This window comes from Ziziphus jujuba, chromosome 3 (genome assembly GCF_031755915.1).
Source record: "Ziziphus jujuba cultivar Dongzao chromosome 3, ASM3175591v1".
Lineage (NCBI taxonomy): Eukaryota > Viridiplantae > Streptophyta > Magnoliopsida > Rosales > Rhamnaceae > Ziziphus > Ziziphus jujuba.
In genome coordinates this window covers 12,729,373-12,750,813 of record NC_083381.1, presented here as the reverse complement: position 1 = coordinate 12,750,813, position 21,441 = coordinate 12,729,373, and the positions used below count along the sequence as shown (strand labels likewise).

General features: G+C 35.5%; 2 protein-coding genes across 2 annotated transcripts; both read left to right on the top strand.

The window, feature by feature from the left end:
- Nucleotides 1-4,039: 4,039 nt before the first annotated feature.
- Nucleotides 4,040-5,401, top strand: LOC107422176 (beta-D-glucosyl crocetin beta-1,6-glucosyltransferase). The gene has a single exon (XM_016031592.3). The coding sequence runs from the start codon at nucleotides 4,040-4,042 to the stop codon at nucleotides 5,399-5,401; it is 1,362 nt and encodes a 453-aa protein (XP_015887078.3).
- A 13,029-nt stretch (nucleotides 5,402-18,430) lies between these two features.
- On the top strand, nucleotides 18,431-19,326 carry LOC132803098 (uncharacterized). The gene is made up of 2 exons (XM_060815338.1): nucleotides 18,431-18,628; nucleotides 18,712-19,326. Exons 1-2 carry the CDS (start codon nucleotides 18,431-18,433, stop codon nucleotides 19,324-19,326), a joined length of 813 nt encoding a protein of 270 aa, XP_060671321.1.
- Nucleotides 19,327-21,441: the final 2,115 nt, after the last annotated feature.

The window sequence follows — 21,441 nt, the reverse complement described above, 5'->3', positions numbered from 1 at the left end:
TCTCTCTGGTGTACTTTGCATGGAAATGTAGAAATGAATATTTGTTCTTGGGTTCCGGAGCTCCCAATGAGGAAGTTTACCATTCCAACCCAATGGTGGAGGAATTCATGGCTTGGCCTGAGGTCATTAGTAATGCTTCTCCTTCTCCTAAGGATTTCAGGAAGCCACCTCTAGAAGGGTGGTAGAAGATCAACACGGATGTTCCCTTCTCCAATGGCTAGGCTGGCTGCTGTCACAAATAGGAGAGGAAATTTGCTCTTTCTTGCCTCAAAATGCATCTTTGCGAGTCCCTGTTAGAAGCAGAGGTTAAAGTCGTGCTATGGAAGGTGAATGAAGCACCTGAAAGATAACCTCAAATGGTCATCAAATTCAGCCTTGGTGGTCGAAAACATCGCAAGCATTGAGGACCCTTCAAGATGGAATACCATATATGACTATATTACTCTTTGCTCTTTGTTTTCTTCTAATAATAGCTAGAAGATTTGTTGGAACTTTGGGGAGGCTAATGGTCTGGCAGGCCATGCGGCCAAGAAAGCTTTATATAAAAAGCTATGTTTTGATCTAATTATCTTCTATTTTGAATCCCTTCCAAGGAATAATGCTCTAAACTGGCTTAGTTCCAGTTTAGGCTTGTAAGCTTTCCTTCCTCTTTGAGGTTTTTGTGTTTTTCATTGGAATGAATCACGCCTTTTATCAAAAAAAAAAAAAAGAAAAAAAGAATCAAATTGATCAATGAATCATGTGGTAAAATGAAAAGTTACTTTTTGTTATTATTTGAAAGATCAATGGAAAGAATAACTTAAACTATTTCGATTTTACCAAATAAAAACAACTAAAACAATGATACTACATTTTATCATGGAAATAAATTGGTGTATTTACATTAAATTATTGATTTTTTTTACTTTTTAAAAATTGAATTATTAACAATTAAAACAATGATATGATAGTATTAAAATATTTATTAAATTTATTTATTAAATTATTATTTATTAGTATATTTATATAATTTAAATATAAAAAAATAAAATTTTTAAATAGATAAATAATTAAAAAAATAAAATAAATATTATTTTAATAATTTTAATATTATTATAATATTATTGTAATTAGAAAGGTAAGATAAGGGCCAAACCCACGAAACGAGAAAATATCGGTGGTACCAGCTCATCTGGTACCACTTCCAATGCATTGTTAATACGTAGTTAAAAAAAAAAAAAAATTTCATTATTATTTTCCATCATCATTTAAAATATTAAATATTAAAATATTAAATGTAGAAAAAAAATATAAAATATAAAAAATAATAATAAAATATTTTTTTTTATTACATATCAGTAATGTATTGAAAATAATACCAGATGAGCTGGTACAAACTTGTATAACCAAACTTTTGATGCCGGGAGAGTTGTGCCCTCCTATCCCAAGAGATGGGGACTGCACATTGAGCTGGAAGCACCAAATTTTTTTCATCTCACACAACCCAACAAGTACAGATGGCAGCAGAACCACAAAACAATACAATAAATTTGAATATAAAATATGAAAATAAAATATTAAAACTTTTCACTTTGTAAATTTTCAAATGTCGTATAGACCCAAACAAGTACAGATGGCAGAAGTACCACGAAATAATAAAAATAAAATAGAATATAAAACTGTTCAGTAAATTTTCAAATGACGTATACGTGTTAGCTGTTAATTAATTATTAGACCATGGAGACAAACGAGAGTGGTGACAGAAAATACCAAAATGCAATATTTAATTCTCAAACAAAATTTCAACGCTTACAAATAATTTTCAATAAGAGCCGTGCTAAGCAACATTTGCTCTAACATTTGCTCGTGTACTCTCCTGGCTCTATATACTCCACGTGTTTTTAATTTTTGGTCAAAATCAATACATATTTCGTATGAAATATAGTCCATACTTTTTCATTTTAACTACGCAAGTGCCCTTGTTTACATTGTTCTCCCTTTTTAAATTTCTTTTGCTTTTAATTTTTTTTAATAATATTATATGCAGAAAATTGCCTTGGATGATATTAAAGTTGGAGAGGGCACGGGTAACTTAACTACTAGAGAATTTAATTTACTCATTTGTATTTTTTTTAAATAAAAAATCAAGAGGATTTAGTATTAAAATTTTTATTTTTATATTAATAACATTAGAGTTATTAAAAAATTTATTTATTAAATAGTGGATATCCAATATCCTACGTGAATATCATTATTTCTATTAGTAAAAGATGCAAGAAAAGGAAAATAATAAAACAACAGAAAAAAAAAATTAGAGGTTTGAGAGGGTAATGGATATGTGAGAAAAGGTAATTAAAAAAGTGAAAAATGAGAACTAATAAGGTTTTAAATGGTTGCTAAAAGATGACCCAAAAAAAAAATATATATATATATATATGGTGGCTAAAAATTTTAAATTTATTAAATTAATTTTGAAAACCAAAATGAAAAATTGTTAGTTATACTTTTATGACCAGCTTTTCGAAAATTAAAAATTACCAATATGAAGAACGTTGTAATATTTTCTCATGTTAAAAAAAATATATTACAAAGACAAGAGTTGAAGAATTTTAATTTAGTAGATATGCAATCACAATTTTTGGGTTTTGAAAATTAATTAAAAATTTGAAAACTTAATGGTTTTAATAATAGAAATAAATCAATAAAGTGACACGTGTAAATAACATTATAAAAGTACAACTAACAATAAGGGCACCCATTAAATGATAATATTATAAAAAATATTATACGGTGAAATTATATAATTAAAAATATTATATAATTAAAATATATAGGACAACTAATAATATTATATGGTGTTTGTATTTTGGTTTTATTATTTCTGTTATTAAAACCATTTCTCAAAATTTTAATTAATTTTCAAAACCAAAACCAAAAATTGTTAGTTGTATATCTACTAAATTAAAATTCTTCAACTCTTGTCTTTGCAATATTTTTTTTTTAAAAAAATAAGAAAATATTACAATGTTCTCCATATTTGTAATTTTTAACTTTTGAAAAGTTGATCATAAAACTACAACTAACAATTTTTTCGTTTTGGTTTTGAAAATGAATTTAATAAATTTAAGATTTTTAGCCACCATTTTTTTTTTTCCTGGGTCATCTTTTAGCAACCATTTAAAAACTTATTGGTTTTCAATTTTCACTTTTTTAACTAATTTTTCTCACATATCCATTACCCTCTCGATCCTTTAATTTTTTTTTTCTGTTGTTTTATTATTTTCCTTTTCTTGCATCTATTACTAATAGAAATAAAGATATTCACTTAGATATTGGATATCCACTATTTAATTAAAAAAAATTAATGACAGTAGTTTATCAAAATGAAAATAAATTTAATGATTCTAATATTAATAAAAAAAATTTTAATATTAAATCCTCTTAAATTTTAAAAAAAAATATAAACGTGTATATTAAATTTTCTAGTTGTTAAGAGACCCATGACCATCACCAACCTTAATCCCATTCAAGGCAATTTCGTGCATATAATATTATTAAAAAAAAAACCTTAAAAGCAACAAAAATTTAAAAAGAGAACTGTCAATAAGGGCACTTGTATAATTAAAATGAAAGAATGTGGACTACATTTCATATGAAATATGTTTGGCTTTGACAAAAAGTAAAGGACAAGTGTAATATGTAGACACAAGAGAGTGCACAAGCTGGTGTTACAGCAAGTGTTGCTAGCACTGCTAGTATATAAGTTAACAAATTACTTAATTATTGCAATGCAAGGATAATATTATATATCAAAATAACATTTTTCAAATGGCCCAGCTTTGATCTTGATGTTCTAGTAGTATAATGTATCTTAGATAAAAATGGTTCATTTGGGTACAAGAGTAGAATCATCTCTTAGTCCTATCTTCTACACTCACATAAACAAAAGCTAAAAACTGAATCAAAACCACTACCATATGTAGCTATATGTATAGGCTGCTGAAAGAATTAAAGAGAAGGAAAAAAGAAGAGAGAGAGAGAGAGAGAGAGAGAGAGAATCATGGAGGATGATAAGCAGATCAGGAAGAGAAATATCAGTGTTCTAATGTTTCCATGGTTGGCTCATGGTCATATATCTCCTTACCTAGAGGTAGCCAAAAAGCTTGCGCATAGAAATTTCCAAATCTATTTCTGTTCCACTCCTGTAAATCTCAATTCCATCAAACAAAAACTATTTTCTCATCATCCAAACACCTCCTATTCAAATTCCATACACCTAGTTGAGTTTCATCTCTCATCATCACTTCCTGAGCTTCCTCCTCACTACCACACAACCAAAGGACTCCCACCACATCTATTGCCTTCTCTCACTATGGCCGTGGACATGGCCAAGCCTGAGTTCTCTAAAATCCTTGAAACCTTAAAACCAGATTTGTTGATCCATGATCTTCTTCCTACATGGGCATCCAACTTGGCTTCTTCTCTCAATATCCCAACCATTGCTTTTATGATCTGTGCAGCTTCATTGATCTGTTATGGTAGTCATTTTGTATCAAACAAAGGTGGTGATGAATTCCCATTTCCTGAGATCTGTCCTGATTCAGCTAAATCACAGTTAGTCAAAAAACATGAAAGTTCTTCAACTAACAATGAAAGTGGACATAAAACATACGGTGATGTCATTTTAATTAGATCTTTAAGGGAGCTTGAAGGGAAATATATGGATTATCTTTCTGTTTCTTTTAATTTAAAGGTTATTCCTGTGGGTTTTCTTGTTCCTGATAACAACGACGACGAGGGCATGGACATCATTAACTGGCTTGACAAGAAAGAGAAACACTCAACCGTGCTCGTGTCGTTTGGCAGCGAGTATTATCTATCTAAGGAAGACATGGAAGAGATGGCTTACGGGTTAGAGTTAAGCATGGTGAACTTCATATGGGTTATTAGATTTCCAGTTGGAGAGAAAATGGAGCTTGAAGAAGCTCTTCCAGAAAAGTTTCTTGAAAAGGTAGGAGATCGAGGTTTGGTTATTGAGAATTGGGCACCGCAGGTAAAGATTCTGAACCATTCGAGTATTGGTGGGTTTGTAAACCATAGTGGGATTAGTTCAATCATGGAAAGCTTGAAATTCGGTGTCCCAATTATAGCCATGCCTATGCAAAATGATCAGCCATGGAATGCTAGAGTTATAGTGGTTTCTGGGGTTAGTTTGGAGGTTGAGAGGAACTCTGATGGGAGGATTGAAAGAGGAAATGTTACAAAAGTGATCAAACAGGTTATGGTGGAAAAAATTGGGGAGGATATTAGGAGGAATGCAAAAGAAATGAGTAATAAAATAAGAGCAAAAGTTGATGAGGAAGAGATAAACGAGTTGGAAACTGAAATTTTACGGCTTTGTGCAGATATTAATGTAACCTAAATGAATGTATTTTTTTATGTTTGGTTGTTTAAATTGCTTTTGGGGCTTGTTTTAGGTGTAGTTTCTGTTAAATTGTGGTGCATTAATAATGATGGATTGTACTATCAATACTATTGATTATTATTTTATAAATTGCTCTGCAATTGCAATCCTCTACTTTTGGCCACCAAAGAATCCAATATTGCATGGCCCTGTTTTTGTTGTTTTAAGGAAATTATAATAATCATGGATTGTACTATCAATACTATTGACTATTATTTTATAAATTGCTCTGCAATTGCTATCTTCTGCTTTTGGCTAAGGTTTAAAATATTTAAAATATTTTCAAATTTTTTTTAAAATTTTTAAATTTTTAAAGGGTTGAAATAAAATTTAAATTTCAAATGATAGAGATAAAAATTTTATAATATTCATCGAAATTTTTAAAATTTTTTAAAAAATATCTATGAAAATTTTCATTAAAATATCTACATTAAATCCTTAACAATTTGGTTAAAAAAATATATTATTCATCAAAATTTCATAAATTTTCATGAAAATTTCAAAAATATCTCTAAATTTTTTTTAAATATTTTTTATAAAAGATTTAAAAATATTATTAACGTTTAGTAAATTATTTTACCAAATTGGCTTCAGTAATAGTTTTTTTTAAACCTTGTAATTGTTTTTTTAAGTATTTAATGATATAAATAAAATAAAGCGAATTGAATTTAATAACCTTAATAAGTTTTATTCATTGATAAAATATATATATATATATATAAATATATACTTGCTATACATTTTGTATAAGATGCATTCAATAAAATCTCATACTTACAAGTTAATAATTGATTATATAAAAATGAAAAATGATAACATAGAAATACAGTATTATGTAGAATTGATATTGATAGTATTTAAATTAATAACATTAAGCAAATAAAAATAAAAAATGATAGAATATATTATACTAAATATCAAGGACAACTATATTTACCATTGCATATGAATCATGACTTACCATGAATTTTTTTTTTTTTTTTGGTTTCTGTTTCCATTTCTTTTCTAAAATCATTATCGCATTTTTCTATTTCATATTTCTGATCCCAACTCTCTGTCTCTCTAATCTCTTTTCTATTTCAATATATCTTTCAAAATATATGTATATATGTAGATATATTATATTAGATAAACAAGAAGTAAACCATAAATATCTTTTATTTATTAAAAAAATGCTTTTAGTAATCCTAATTCCTAGCCTTTTATTTTTTTCTAATAGCTACAAATCTAGTAATCTGTGTAGCTTAGGTTTTGCATGCCACAACTGGGCAGCCATGGCAGCCCCATCTACGTTATAATAACGATGGATTGTGCTTTTGGTGAAGGTTTGAAATATTCAAAAAAAAATTCAAATTTTTTTTTTAAAAAGGTTGAAATAAAATTTAAGTTTCAAATGAAGTAAGGAGAATTTTTATAATATCTATCAAAATTTTTAAATTTTTTTTCCAAAATATTCATGGAAATTTTCGTCAAATATCTACACAAAATCTTTAACAATTTGGTTAAAATATTTATAATATCCATCAAAATTTCAGAAATTTTCATGTAAATTTCTAAAAATTTTAAAAATATCTATAAATTTTTTTAAAATTTTTTATAAAAAATTCAAAAATATTATTGATTTTTAGTAAATTATTTTACGAGATTAACTTTAGTAATAGTGTTTTTTAATCTTTTAATTATTTTTTAAATATTTAATGATATAAATAAAACGAAGTGAATTGAATTCAATAATCTTAATAAGTTCTATTCATTGATAAATATATTTATATATATATATATATATTTGCTATTCATTTTGTATAAGATAAATTTATTAGAATCCCATAATTACAAGTTAATAATTGTTTATATAAGAATGAAAAATAATAATATAAAATAATAACATGAAAATACAATATTGTATAAAATTAATATTGATAGTATTTAAATTAATAACATTAAACAAATAAAAATAAAAATATGATAGAATATATTATACTAAACATTAAAGACAACTATATTTAATATAAGATCCTTCTGGCTGACATATTAATAATTATATAAAAAATTATTAAGGAGATATATAATTTAATAATTACTATTATTATTTCACATCTCAAAATGAGAACGAGAAAGATACTAATAATTTTCAATTATTTAAGAGTTTTATAAATATTGAGATGATATTTATGAAGTATAATGTAATTATAATGATTGTTTTATCTTAATTAATAAACAATTTATCAAATATATATTTTTTATGTATATTTTTATCAATAATAGTTTATTATTATTACAGCTTACTATAAATTAAATTGATTAAGAGAAATATAATATTTATTCAATATTTTTATAATTTTTATAATTAATTTGATAATTGATTGCTTAAATGAATCAATACTAAGGTTTTAATAAAAATTTCTATCTTTAAAATAAATTTTCATAATTTTTTGTAAATTTTTATCCATATTCGATACTTTCCTATATTTTTATTAAAATTTTCATATTTTAATTTTTTAATATTTTCACCGATATCAAAATTTTACACTTTAAGCTTCGCTACCACCATAAAAGAATCTGATTTTGAATTAAAAAGACAAATAATAGAAACACCCATTCAACTGAGGCCATTAGAGGGCATGTGTATTTATATCCACATAAGCAAAAGTCTATCGTTTCCCATTCGGATATCACAAATATGGGTTTTGTTTTGCACATCTTAAAACCCTTTTTGTCATCTTTCAAGTCGTTCGCTCATTGTTAAGCTATCGCACATGAAAGTTGAAATCTAGTAAAATTAAACTGCAATGCATAAACTAAACCAAACAAACAATATATCAGATGAATTCTGAGCACTAATTCCAAGTTTTGATTTATGGAAAAGGTTTTGTAATTGGCAAACTAGCTACCTGAACCCATTCAAAGTAATTAACAACATCACCTCCCCTGAGTTTGCGTTTATGTATATGATAGAGGAACAAAATATGTAAAACAGGACATTACTACTTGTTAGATGTTTTGGCCTTTTCAACTCTAATATATATCTGAAAATTCCCTCTTTTGGCACCTATCCATATGGCAACTGTTCAATTCAATCTCAACCCATCCACTTGCAAAGAGTTTTTTCCCTTTTTTTTTATTTATTAATTATTGGACCACTACTATATGAGTTAAAACCAAAATTGAGCGAAAGGAAACTAAAAGAGGAGCAGAGCAGAGCAAAGTCAAAACCAAGTAAACCTCCTTAGCATTTATAAGATAGGCAAATTTCACCAGGAACCAAACACACCTAATGGAATTTATATTTACCATGCACATGAGTCATTGACTTACCATGAAATTTTTTTTTTTTCGTTTGTTTCTGATTCCATTTCTTTTCTATAATCATTATCGCATTCTTCTATTTCATATTTCTGATCCCAACTCTCTGTCTCTCTAATCTCTTTTCTATTTCAATAAATCTTTTAAAATATATGTATATATATTATATTAGATAAACAAGAAGTAAACCATAAATATCTTTTATTTATTAAAAAAAGTGCTTTTAGTAATCCTAATTCCTAGCCTTTTATTTTTTTCGAATAGCTACAACTCTAGTAATCTTGGAAGCTTAGATTTTGCGAGCCAAAGCCGGGTAGCCATGTGTCACGTCCCACGAAAAAGGACTACCCGATAGCGAAGCGAGTTGGGAACCTGCTATCGCGCTTTGGCAATTTGAAGATCATATCAAGAGGTTCCATGAAGCAAGCTCGACGAGGACGTCGACGGCATAGGTGGGGGAGAATGTCACGGTAGAAGCATTTCATCAAACACTTGGTGAGCATTCTCTCCATTTTGGGCCTTGCAATCCATTTTGGGCCTTATAATCCACTTTGGGCCTATTTTGGGCCTTACAATGGGCCAAGCACCTAGGTCAAGCCATGTACATATCCATTCTAGATGCTTCTTTAGATATTTTATGTAAAGTAGGTGGGAAAGTAGGTGGGAACCATTCTCCACCGTAGGATCAAAGCAATTATAGCCGTAGGATTAGACTTTGTGTGCCTATAAATAGGTGGAGGCCTCATTTGGCCAAACCATCCAAGAAATCTCATCTATACTTGTAAAGCTCTCTTTCAAGTAATATACTTTCATTCTCCCAAACTCTCTTTGTGCTCTAGCTTTCTTTGCTTAGCTTTCTCTTTTAGTGGGCAAAAGGCTTACTTAGTTGCAACAAAGGGTCGGAATAGCAACTAAGGCCGCACGGCTTGAAGGGTAAACAAACAAGTCCGTGACAAGTGGTATCAGAGCCAAGGTTAAAGCTAGCATCTAGAGCAACATGTCTTCCTCAGAGGTTGTGATTGAAGAAGCAAGGGGAAGGGAAGTCATCCCCGAAGCTGCAAGGAAGGGACGTGGGCGTTCAAAGTCGAAGGACGTTCTCACCGCCATGGAGACCAAGGTGGTCAAAGTGGAGTTGGCTGTTGCCGATATGTTGGAGCGGCTTGATCAGGTGGAGCAAGGCATGGAGGAGCTCGATGGTCGTGTGGGTGACCAAGTGGGAGAGCTTAGAGGTACCATGCAATACACCAACGAGGCCAACACCGAGGCATGGCGTCATGAAAGCCAAGCTTTCCAAACAAAGGTAATTGAAACCTTGTCCCTTATGCAAGCTCAATTAGATGAGAATAATTATACTAAAGGTGGGGGAGACAAGTTCTATAAAACTCCCCAAAGCAAGGAACATCAAAGAAGGCCACCATTACCTAGCAAAGATTGGGAGAAAGGAGCCAAGCCCGAACTAAAGCCAAAGAGAGATTGCTTCCTATGTGACGGTCCCCATTGGGCAAGAGATTGTCCAAAGAGGAAGTCATTAAATGCCATGCTCGAAGAGAGGGAAACTAAAGAGCAAACACAAATAGGTTCCTTACAGCTGTTAAACGCTATCAAGGCTGCTCCTAAGGAGACAAAGAAGAGTGGCCTAGTGTTCGTGGAGGCAAAACTCAATGGGGTGCCCACCAAGGCGTTGGTGGACACGGGTGCCTCACATAATTTCCTATCGGTGGAGGAGGCGCAAAGGCTTGGGATCGAGGCGACCAAAGAAAGGGGCTCCGTAAAGGCGGTGAACTCGGATGCAAAGCCACTCCAAGGAGTTGCTAGAGGTGTGCAAACCACCATCGGCTATTGGGAGGGCCAATTGAATCTAACGGTTGTGTCCATGGATGACTACAAGGTTGTCCTTGGTATGGACTTCTTCAACCGAGTAAAGGCTTTCCCACTCCCATTTGCAAGCAAGTTATGCATCATGGATGGGGGAACGACGTGCATGGTGCCTACGGAACAAGCTAGCAAGCGGGAGGCCAAGGTTTTGTCAGCATTGCAAGTTGAGAGGGAGGAGCAAATCAACTTGGCTGCTGCCCAAAAGCCTAGTGAGGATGCCTCAAACCATGCCAAGACATCTCCTAAGGTACAACATGTGCCAAAGGAGTTGCACCAAGGGAACTTGCGTGCATTGGCTTCAAGTCGTGGAGACGACAAGAGAAAGTACGAAGAGGCTAAGGAAGGAAACTTAGCCAAACCATCACCTCAACAAAACGAGGTACATGACGGGAAGGCACGACGCTATGAAGAGTCACTTCCCATTGTGAGGAAAGGGAGCACGGAGGCCCTAGCGAAAGGTAAGTCAATAGGAGCACCATCGACGATAGTGACTTCACCCGCCAAGAGTGTTGAAGCCACACCTGCGGATCGAGTCGGTCAACATAAAGGCATACCCAACTACACCAAATACTTGGTGAAGGGGAAGGACCTGCCGGATGGTGAAGTAAGTGGGGAGCACCAAGATACACAACGGCAACTCAAAGATCACATTCGGCGGGCAAGGAAGAAGGCGCGACGAGGGCGTCGCGAGTTTAGGTGGGGGAGAGTGTCACGTCCCACGAAAAAGGACTACCCGATAGCGAAGCGAGTTGGGAACCTGCTATCGCGCTTTGGCAATTTGAAGATCATATCAAGAGGTTCCATGAAGCAAGCTCGACGAGGACGTCGACGGCATAGGTGGGGGAGAATGTCACGGTAGAAGCATTTCATCAAACACTTGGTGAGCATTCTCTCCATTTTGGGCCTTGCAATCCATTTTGGGCCTTATAATCCACTTTGGGCCTATTTTGGGCCTTACAATGGGCCAAGCACCTAGGTCAAGCCATGTACATATCCATTCTAGATGCTTCTTTAGATATTTTATGTAAAGTAGGTGGGAAAGTAGGTGGGAACCATTCTCCACCGTAGGATCAAAGCAATTATAGCCGTAGGATTAGACTTTGTGTGCCTATAAATAGGTGGAGGCCTCATTTGGCCAAACCATCCAAGAAATCTCATCTATACTTGTAAAGCTCTCTTTCAAGTAATATACTTTCATTCTCCCAAACTCTCTTTGTGCTCTAGCTTTCTTTGCTTAGCTTTCTCTTTTAGTGGGCAAAAGGCTTACTTAGTTGCAACAAAGGGTCGGAATAGCAACTAAGGCCGCACGGCTTGAAGGGTAAACAAACAAGTCCGTGACAAGTGGTATCAGAGCCAAGGTTAAAGCTAGCATCTAGAGCAACATGTCTTCCTCAGAGGTTGTGATTGAAGAAGCAAGGGGAAGGGAAGTCATCCCCGAAGCTGCAAGGAAGGGACGTGGGCGTTCAAAGTCGAAGGACGTTCTCACCGCCATGGAGACCAAGGTGGTCAAAGTGGAGTTGGCTGTTGCCGATATGTTGGAGCGGCTTGATCAGGTGGAGCAAGGCATGGAGGAGCTCGATGGTCGTGTGGGTGACCAAGTGGGAGAGCTTAGAGGTACCATGCAATACACCAACGAGGCCAACACCGAGGCATGGCGTCATGAAAGCCAAGCTTTCCAAACAAAGGTAATTGAAACCTTGTCCCTTATGCAAGCTCAATTAGATGAGAATAATTATACTAAAGGTGGGGGAGACAAGTTCTATAAAACTCCCCAAAGCAAGGAACATCAAAGAAGGCCACCATTACCTAGCAAAGATTGGGAGAAAGGAGCCAAGCCCGAACTAAAGCCAAAGAGAGATTGCTTCCTATGTGACGGTCCCCATTGGGCAAGAGATTGTCCAAAGAGGAAGTCATTAAATGCCATGCTCGAAGAGAGGGAAACTAAAGAGCAAACACAAATAGGTTCCTTACAGCTGTTAAACGCTATCAAGGCTGCTCCTAAGGAGACAAAGAAGAGTGGCCTAGTGTTCGTGGAGGCAAAACTCAATGGGGTGCCCACCAAGGCGTTGGTGGACACGGGTGCCTCACATAATTTCCTATCGGTGGAGGAGGCGCAAAGGCTTGGGATCGAGGCGACCAAAGAAAGGGGCTCCGTAAAGGCGGTGAACTCGGATGCAAAGCCACTCCAAGGAGTTGCTAGAGGTGTGCAAACCACCATCGGCGATTGGGAGGGCCAATTGAATCTAACGGTTGTGTCCATGGATGACTACAAGGTTGTCCTTGGTATGGACTTCTTCAACCGAGTAAAGGCTTTCCCACTCCCATTTGCAAGCAAGTTATGCATCATGGATGGGGGAACGACGTGCATGGTGCCTACGGAACAAGCTAGCAAGCGGGAGGCCAAGGTTTTGTCAGCATTGCAAGTTGAGAGGGAGGAGCAAATCAACTTGGCTGCTGCCCAAAAGCCTAGTGAGGATGCCTCAAACCATGCCAAGACATCTCCTAAGGTACAACATGTGCCAAAGGAGTTGCACCAAGGGAACTTGCGTGCATTGGCTTCAAGTCGTGGAGACGACAAGAGAAAGTACGAAGAGGCTAAGGAAGGAAACTTAGCCAAACCATCACCTCAACAAAACGAGGTACATGACGGGAAGGCACGACGCTATGAAGAGTCACTTCCCATTGTGAGGAAAGGGAGCACGGAGGCCCTAGCGAAAGGTAAGTCAATAGGAGCACCATCGACGATAGTGACTTCACCCGCCAAGAGTGTTGAAGCCACACCTGCGGATCGAGTCGGTCAACATAAAGGCATACCCAACTACACCAAATACTTGGTGAAGGGGAAGGACCTGCCGGATGGTGAAGTAAGTGGGGAGCACCAAGATACACAACGGCAACTCAAAGATCACATTCGGCGGGCAAGGAAGAAGGCGCGACGAGGGCGTCGCGAGTTTAGGTGGGGGAGAGTGTCACGTCCCACGAAAAAGGACTACCCGATAGCGAAGCGAGTTGGGAACCTGCTATCGCGCTTTGGCAATTTGAAGATCATATCAAGAGGTTCCATGAAGCAAGCTCGACGAGGACGTCGACGGCATAGGTGGGGGAGAATGTCACGGTAGAAGCATTTCATCAAACACTTGGTGAGCATTCTCTCCATTTTGGGCCTTGCAATCCATTTTGGGCCTTATAATCCACTTTGGGCCTATTTTGGGCCTTACAATGGGCCAAGCACCTAGGTCAAGCCATGTACATATCCATTCTAGATGCTTCTTTAGATATTTTATGTAAAGTAGGTGGGAAAGTAGGTGGGAACCATTCTCCACCGTAGGATCAAAGCAATTATAGCCGTAGGATTAGACTTTGTGTGCCTATAAATAGGTGGAGGCCTCATTTGGCCAAACCATCCAAGAAATCTCATCTATACTTGTAAAGCTCTCTTTCAAGTAATATACTTTCATTCTCCCAAACTCTCTTTGTGCTCTAGCTTTCTTTGCTTAGCTTTCTCTTTTAGTGGGCAAAAGGCTTACTTAGTTGCAACAAAGGGTCGGAATAGCAACTAAGGCCGCACGGCTTGAAGGGTAAACAAACAAGTCCGTGACACATGGCAGCCCCATCTACGTTAAATGAAGTTAACAACTTAACATCAAGCGCCAGAATGTTGGGTGCTTCCTGAACCTTTTAAGTAAAGGCTTTTGGCGTGGAGTCCATAATTTTGTCCAACACCATCAAAAAAGAGTGAGCGCTGTCCTCAATGTCCGCGTTGGTCACCTTGTAGTATACAGAGCAATATTCTACAATTGGTCCTGTTTTACAATATTGTTCTATTTTGAAATAGTTACTTACCAAGTAGTATTAGATCATTTCATCACGATCATTGATCACCAAATCATAATTCACTGTCGAGCACTAAAATCGATTTAACTATAACAAAGTAATAGAAAGCCTTTCCCCTTTTTCAAAGATAGTTAAAACTAAGTTAATAAATCTCAAAATATGGTTGAAGAGATTTCAACTTTATTTAATAACTAAAGTTCTTACACCAATGATGAGATGAAAAATTTATTAAGTAAATCTAAATCATACCAAACCAGAATTCCATCAATGGAGATGAAGAATTTGTTAACTCAATCTAAATCATACCAGATTGGAATTCCATCAATCATAAACTCTTTGACTAAAACCTTGAGTTATGTTGATTAGCACACATGACTATGATACCATTCTTGGTGTTGAACTTCATTTTGAGGTGGTATGTGGAAGCGACAACTCTCATTGATTTTACGCAGGTCCACCAATAACATTATTCTATACGAAAGGGCAATCCACAATAAGAAAGTATCTCATTAATGTTACCTAATTCGGTAATTCACCTGCAGTCGTTGGTAGATGTACGGTTCCGTCTAGTGCAATATTTTTCCCTGCAAACTAATTAATGGTGTAGTAGATGCTTTAAATGGTCTCTATTGATCCCAATCTTATTGAACGTAGAAGAATATATTATATTTGCTGAACTATCACTATCAAGTAAGAAATGGTAGACCTTATGGATAATGAATACCCTTATTGTCTTCCTCAGTAAAAATGATAGTGTATGGTGTCTCCATCTCTTTAACCGAACTCCAAGTCAAGTAGACATATCAATCTTCTAGATGCATAGCACAACGGGCATAATTGAGCTGTGCTCTCTTTGAATCACTACAACTGGGACCTCCAAAGAAGGTATGGATCTCCCTACAAAGTGATCTATATTGTTTCTCGTCATCAGTCACTTGTTTATCACCACCATGATTGTCATTTTGTTATCTATCATTTCCATCATCAACCACATATTATCATAGATATCCTCTATGTATCAGATCCTCAATTTCTCTCTCAGGTTAAAGCATTTGGCAGTAGTTTAAGCATTGTAATGGCAATACTTTCCTCAATCTTTGGTTTGTGGATATGATACAAGCTTGTTTAGCCATTTTAACAAATTTTGGTTCTTGATCTAAATTAGTATTTGATCACATGAGGTATTTAGTGGTGTGTACCTTTGAAGACAACTAGTATCCGTGGTGATCTATGACTAGATTGTAATTATTAGTCTTCTATTTATTTTCATTTTAGTTCTACTTTTCCATTCTTTTGATCATGAAATATGCTTGACTTCCCTTTTTAAGCTTTTTATGCTTTGATTAGCCCATCTGCACTGATGAATCTTTGTGCTTTATTTAATAGATCAAGAAAGTTCCTTGGTGGTAAGCAGCTAATGACTATGAATTCCCTCTCAAGAAACTGACAGCAAGTTTCAGATCCCATTCGACCAATTCAAGCACCCTCCTCCCATCACCATCAACCACAATCCTCAACCAAGTTGGGTATTTTGCAACTCGGTTCCTAAAATAATCGGGAATCCCAAACAACAACAGGCAATGATGAATCTTGCTCAACGAAATCTGCTTCTTAGAAGACATCATTAGCAATTTGCAGGAAAATGTGAATGATTTATCCTGGGAAAATTCAAAACAGACCAAACTATTCACATAAACTTAAAACCCATTGCAATTCCAAGTAACTTAGCATAAAAAGCATCACAGATATTCAAATTTCACATATAAAAAAAAAAAAAAAGGGAAATGGATTACCTTTACAATTCTGCAAATTGAGGACTTTCAAGGACCTAAACCCATCGGCAATAGAGAGATCAAAATCCGTGACACTCAGATAGAAAGATCCAATTCCTGAATGCGAGAGAACCTAGCTGCCATTCTACGAAGTATGTGATGCCCTGGGCGTGCGAAGTGCTTCTTCCTCTCGGTGCTCTGCAAATAAAAGGAGAAGAAAGGTCACGAAATGGAAGGAAGAAGAAGAATAATGTCAAGAAAAGGCTGGAACAGATACAAAGATGCAGAGATGGAGGGTAGAGTAATAACCATACTCATCGACCGTGTTTGTTTCTCCAAAAGATGCAAATGTCCGGCGAGAGAGACGATCGTTCACCTTATCCAGAGAGCTCCTTTGATTTTCCATCACAATCCAAGGATCTGCTTCAGCAAGAGAACACCAACAAGAGAGAGTGGGGTTTCATTTGAGTTTGGGACAAAAATGACCTAGAGGGAGAGATGGGTCAGATGAGTGCCAATCGATTGGGATTAAAATACTGTTTAGGACAACTTGTCCCGATCTTAAATTGTAAAACCAAACATCAGACAGGGACATAGTCCCGTCGAATCCTGGCCAATCCAGCTTACCAAACACATCCTAAAGGAACTTTTCATTGCTAATGCTTGACACCATCGTTGCCAGAGCCATCTCATTACTATAGTCCTTAATCTGTACTATTTCTGAATTGAAATGTGAAACATATTATTTTAATGACTTTTCATCTTTTGGCTTGATTAATAGAAGATGGGTAGCAAATTTTATTGGCACCTTTTTCCAACAAGTAAAGAAGAAAATAGCTGACTCAATTGAGAAAATGTACTGACAGATTCAGGTTTCAACTTCCTAAACCATTTAATTGTTGCTCTAGATAATGTGAAGGAAAATACTTAACACATATCCAAGTGGTAATTGTACATATTGGAGGGGATTCTTCATGATAAATAACAAGTTTAGTATGAGTTTTTTCTTTTGGCTTTTATCATTATAACAATTTTATAATTCAAAGAGAAAGGATGTATCCTGAATTTGTAAGTTCATAGGTGTGAATGTGAGCGTTAGACATATTTTTTTAAAATAGTGAGATTTAAAATAAAGAAGATAAAAATTTAATTTTTTTAATAAAAAAGTTTAAAAGGTTTAAAGAGAACAAATTTATAAGTTTGATTAAACATATTTAAAAGAGAGTATCAAATGTTAAAAGTATTTGTCAAAGACATTTATATAGGGGCCAATCAAGTTAGGTTGTGGGTTCAAAATATGCCTTTTTTTTTTCTCATTAGATTAGGAATTGTTGTAATTATCCCAAAAAAAAATTTATATGAGGTTTTATTGTTTTTCCCTTATTATTTTGGATTTTTTTTTTTTTCCTTTCTTATTATTTTATGTAGACCAAGGTGTTTGATGAATAAATTAGGCCTTTCAATTTGTTTAATTCAATTATTCATATTTATCATTTTGAAAACTCTAAAAAACCATTCACATTCGTAACTAAAAATCATTTATGTTTTACCTAATCATTAATTGCTTCCAAAGTGAATAACCAAAGTCACAACAACCTCATTAATGTTCCTGTGAGTAATCAGTTCAAGAATAATGTCAAATGTCTTGCTTTGAATATCAAGATTTGGACTATAAAGAGCACTAAACACATCCATTATTATCAACCATAATATCTCTATGAGATGACTTTAGCTCATTGAGCTGATCAAGCATGATAAGTTTTACATTGTCGTCACTTTGAGAAAGAAGCAAGCTATACATGTTAGCAGCAGTTTTAACAGCAATATTAGGAAACAAACCTCTTCCACATCTTAAGGGATTCACAGGCCCAAATCTTGATATCTTTTTCTTGTACATCCTCCTGCTGTCTTTCCTTATGTAGAATATCTGTCAGCTGTATAGTTTCCTTGTACATCCTCTCTGCTGTCTTTCCTTATGTAGAATATCTTTTAGCTGTATAGCTTGTAAATCTCCATTGATGGAGGATCAATATTCTAGTTACCTTTTATTCTCTCTTTGTAACTATATATATATATCAATACAATACTAGCAGTCTGAATTGTCTCTGGCTTTCAAATTCACTGTATACATTGAAACTTCTTTATGGTATCAAAGCTCAATTAGCTCCAACGAGTTTTTTTCGATCCCTCTTTTTTTTTTCCAATGGGAACTCCTAGCTCCATCTCTACCAATATTCAAACACCAGTATCTTCTATCCCTGTTCAGTCTCTAGACCAACCTGCATTAATCTCTTTCAATGCTTCTCAGCTTCCTATAAAATTAACCAGCAACAATCATTTCTCATGGAAAGCCCATATCGATGCTTTCTTATTTGGTGCAACTAAATTGGTTTCTTGGATGGTACTAATCCTTGTCCTTCTCCTCTCTTGACTGACAATGGTCAATCTGTCCTAAATCCCGGATATATCTTCTGGATGCGTCAGGATAAACTTCTGTTGCATGGTATTATCTCCTCTCTTTCTGATTCGATTGCTCCATTTGTGGTGTCAGCCACCACCTCACGAGAAGTATGGCAATGTCTTACCAAACTGTTTGCCAATGCCTCTGCATCCCATATTCTTGGCCTGAAGGAGCAACTCACTGTCATCAGTCGTGGTACTCTCTTGGTGAACGAGTATCTTGCTAAAATCAGAAGTCTTGCTGATGAATTTGCCTTAATTGGATCTCCCGTTGGAAATGATAATCTAGTTATTTACTGTCTTAATTGCATAGGGCTTGAGTTCAAAGAAATGTCTGTAGCAGTCCGTGCTCATGATGCAATTATTACTTTTGAGGAACTCCATGACAAACTTATTGAATATGACAATTTCCTTAAACGTGAGGAAGTTAGATCTAGTTCTATGCCTCTCACTATCAATTCCACTCATACCTCTAAGTCACGGAATCATTTTCACCGACAAAGGAATGGATATCAAAATTGTGGACCAAATGGCACTCTCAACAGCTCCTCTTATGGCTCGAAACCTTCATCTAATGGTCAAAATTATAGTGGTCCACCATTTGGAAAACACCCTGTTATCTGCCAATTTTGCTCTTAGCCTGGTCACACTGCTAGACAATGTTACTCAACTAAGAAAATTCTTCTTCAAGGCCACCCGACCGTCAATCACACAACCACTTGTAACAATACCCAATCCCCTCAAAATTGGCTTGTTGATTCTGTCGCATCACATCATGTGGCTTCCTCTCTTGATGCCCTCTCTCTTCATTACACTTACAATGGTCCTGATGACATTGTACTTGGCGATGGTACTGGACTTCCTATCACTCACACGGGTTCCTCAACTCTCTCCACTCCTCACACTTCCTTCTCTCTTTCTAATGTTTTGTTTATGCCTACCATTCAGAGAAATTTAATTTCTGTCTCTCAATTTTGCAAGACAAATAATGCTTCCATTAAATTTTTCCACCTTTTTTTTTTTTGTGAAGGATCTAGCTACGGGGGCACATCTATTTTAAGGAAAGAGAAGGAATAAAGTATATGAATGGCCATCCATTAATAGAACTTCTTTCCAGCCCAAGCTTGCTTGTGTCGACATCTCCACCTCTTCTCATCAATGGCATGCGAGACTTGGTCATCCCTCATCTAAAATCTTCCAGCTTGTCTTGTCTCAAAATAATCTTCCTGTTAACTCTGGTCAATCTGCTTTTACATTTTGTGATTCTTATCAATGTAGTAAAAGTCATAAACAGCCTTTTGGCACTTCTTCTCTCACAAGTCGTCATCCTTTAGATTTAGTTTACACCAATGTATGGGGACCCTCTCCAATACCCTTAATGGATGGTTTTTCTTACTATGTTCTGTTTGTGGATCATTTCACCAAATATTCCTGGTTTTTTCCTATGATAAACAAATTTGATATTTTTTCTTTATTTCCTAAATTTAAATCCATGGTTGAAAATTTTTTTCAAACACCTGTTGTTACCATTTACTCCGATGGAGAAGGTGAATATAAAGGTCTGAAATCATTTCTTGAATCTCACGGTATTCAACATTTAATCTCACCACCTTAGACTCCTCAACATGTGGCTACCACTGACCATCGTCATCACCACATCGTTGAAACTGGTTTAACTCTCCTCCATCAAGCTTCTTTGCTTTTATCATTCTGGACCTTTGCTTTTCAAACCGCTGTCTACATCATAAACTGTCTTCCTACGTCCATTCTTTCCAACAAATCTCCATATCATATGCTTCTTCGAAAGCCTCCAAATTACACCAAACTTCAAGTTTTTGGCTGCCTTTACTATCCTTGGCTTCGACCATACACTAAGCACAAATTAGAAGCTCGATCCCAGCCTTGTGTCTTTCTTGGTTACTCTAACCTTCATAATGCTTACATTTGTTTCGAACCCAGTACTCGTAAAAATTTTTACTCTCGTAATGTTCAGTTCTTTAAGACTACATTCCCTTCTCTGCAAACATTTCATGTATCTGACCACGTCACCTATTCAGCTTGTACTTCTTGGACCCAAGCCTCTCCTTCTCTCCGAAACCGAGACATGTGCTCCCCCACCCCACCACATACTGTTCCTACTTCTTCTCCATCAGATACCTTACTCACTCTGGTCACATCCACTGTCACTATCCCTCCTCCATCGTGTCCTCTTCATCCTTCTGTTTCATCTGGTTCTCAGTTCGCAACCGAGCCTTCTTCTTCTTCCCCCCCGCCCAGTTCTTTTGCTTCTCCTTTAGCTACATCGTCCTCTTCAACATCCTTTCCTCCTCCCACTCCTTCTGTTTCTACACCCATTCCTTCCTCTTTAATGCTGATTGATACAGCTTCTCATATGGCTGACCATTCTGTATCTGCTCCTATCTCTTCCTTGAACAGTGCTGCACCCATGGTTGATTCTTCACCTGCACCTCAGCCCCATCGAACTCACCAGATGGTCACTCATTCACAAAACAACATTTTTAAACCCAAACAGATTAATACTACTACCTCTTATCCTCTTCCTTTACCAATTGAACCTACCTCTGTCTCTCAAGCACTGAAAGAACCACTGTGGAGGGAGGCTATGTGTGATGAAGTGAATGCTTTGCTATGCAATGGCACATGGAACCTTGTTCCTCAGGACCCAAATCAGAACCTTGTGGGTTGTAAGTGGGTCTTTCGTGTGAAGCGTCATCTTGATGGTTGAGTTGATCG

Coding starts and splice junctions, on each gene's coding strand:
- LOC132803098 (XM_060815338.1), top strand. CDS start 18,431: ATGGGAACTCCTAGCTCCATCTCTACCAATATTCAAACACCAGTATCT. Junction 18,629..18,711: donor CTAAATTGGTTTCTTGGATG/GTACTAATCCTT, acceptor TGGATGCGTCAG/GATAAACTTCTGTTGCATGG.
- LOC107422176 (XM_016031592.3), top strand. CDS start 4,040: ATGGAGGATGATAAGCAGATCAGGAAGAGAAATATCAGTGTTCTAATG.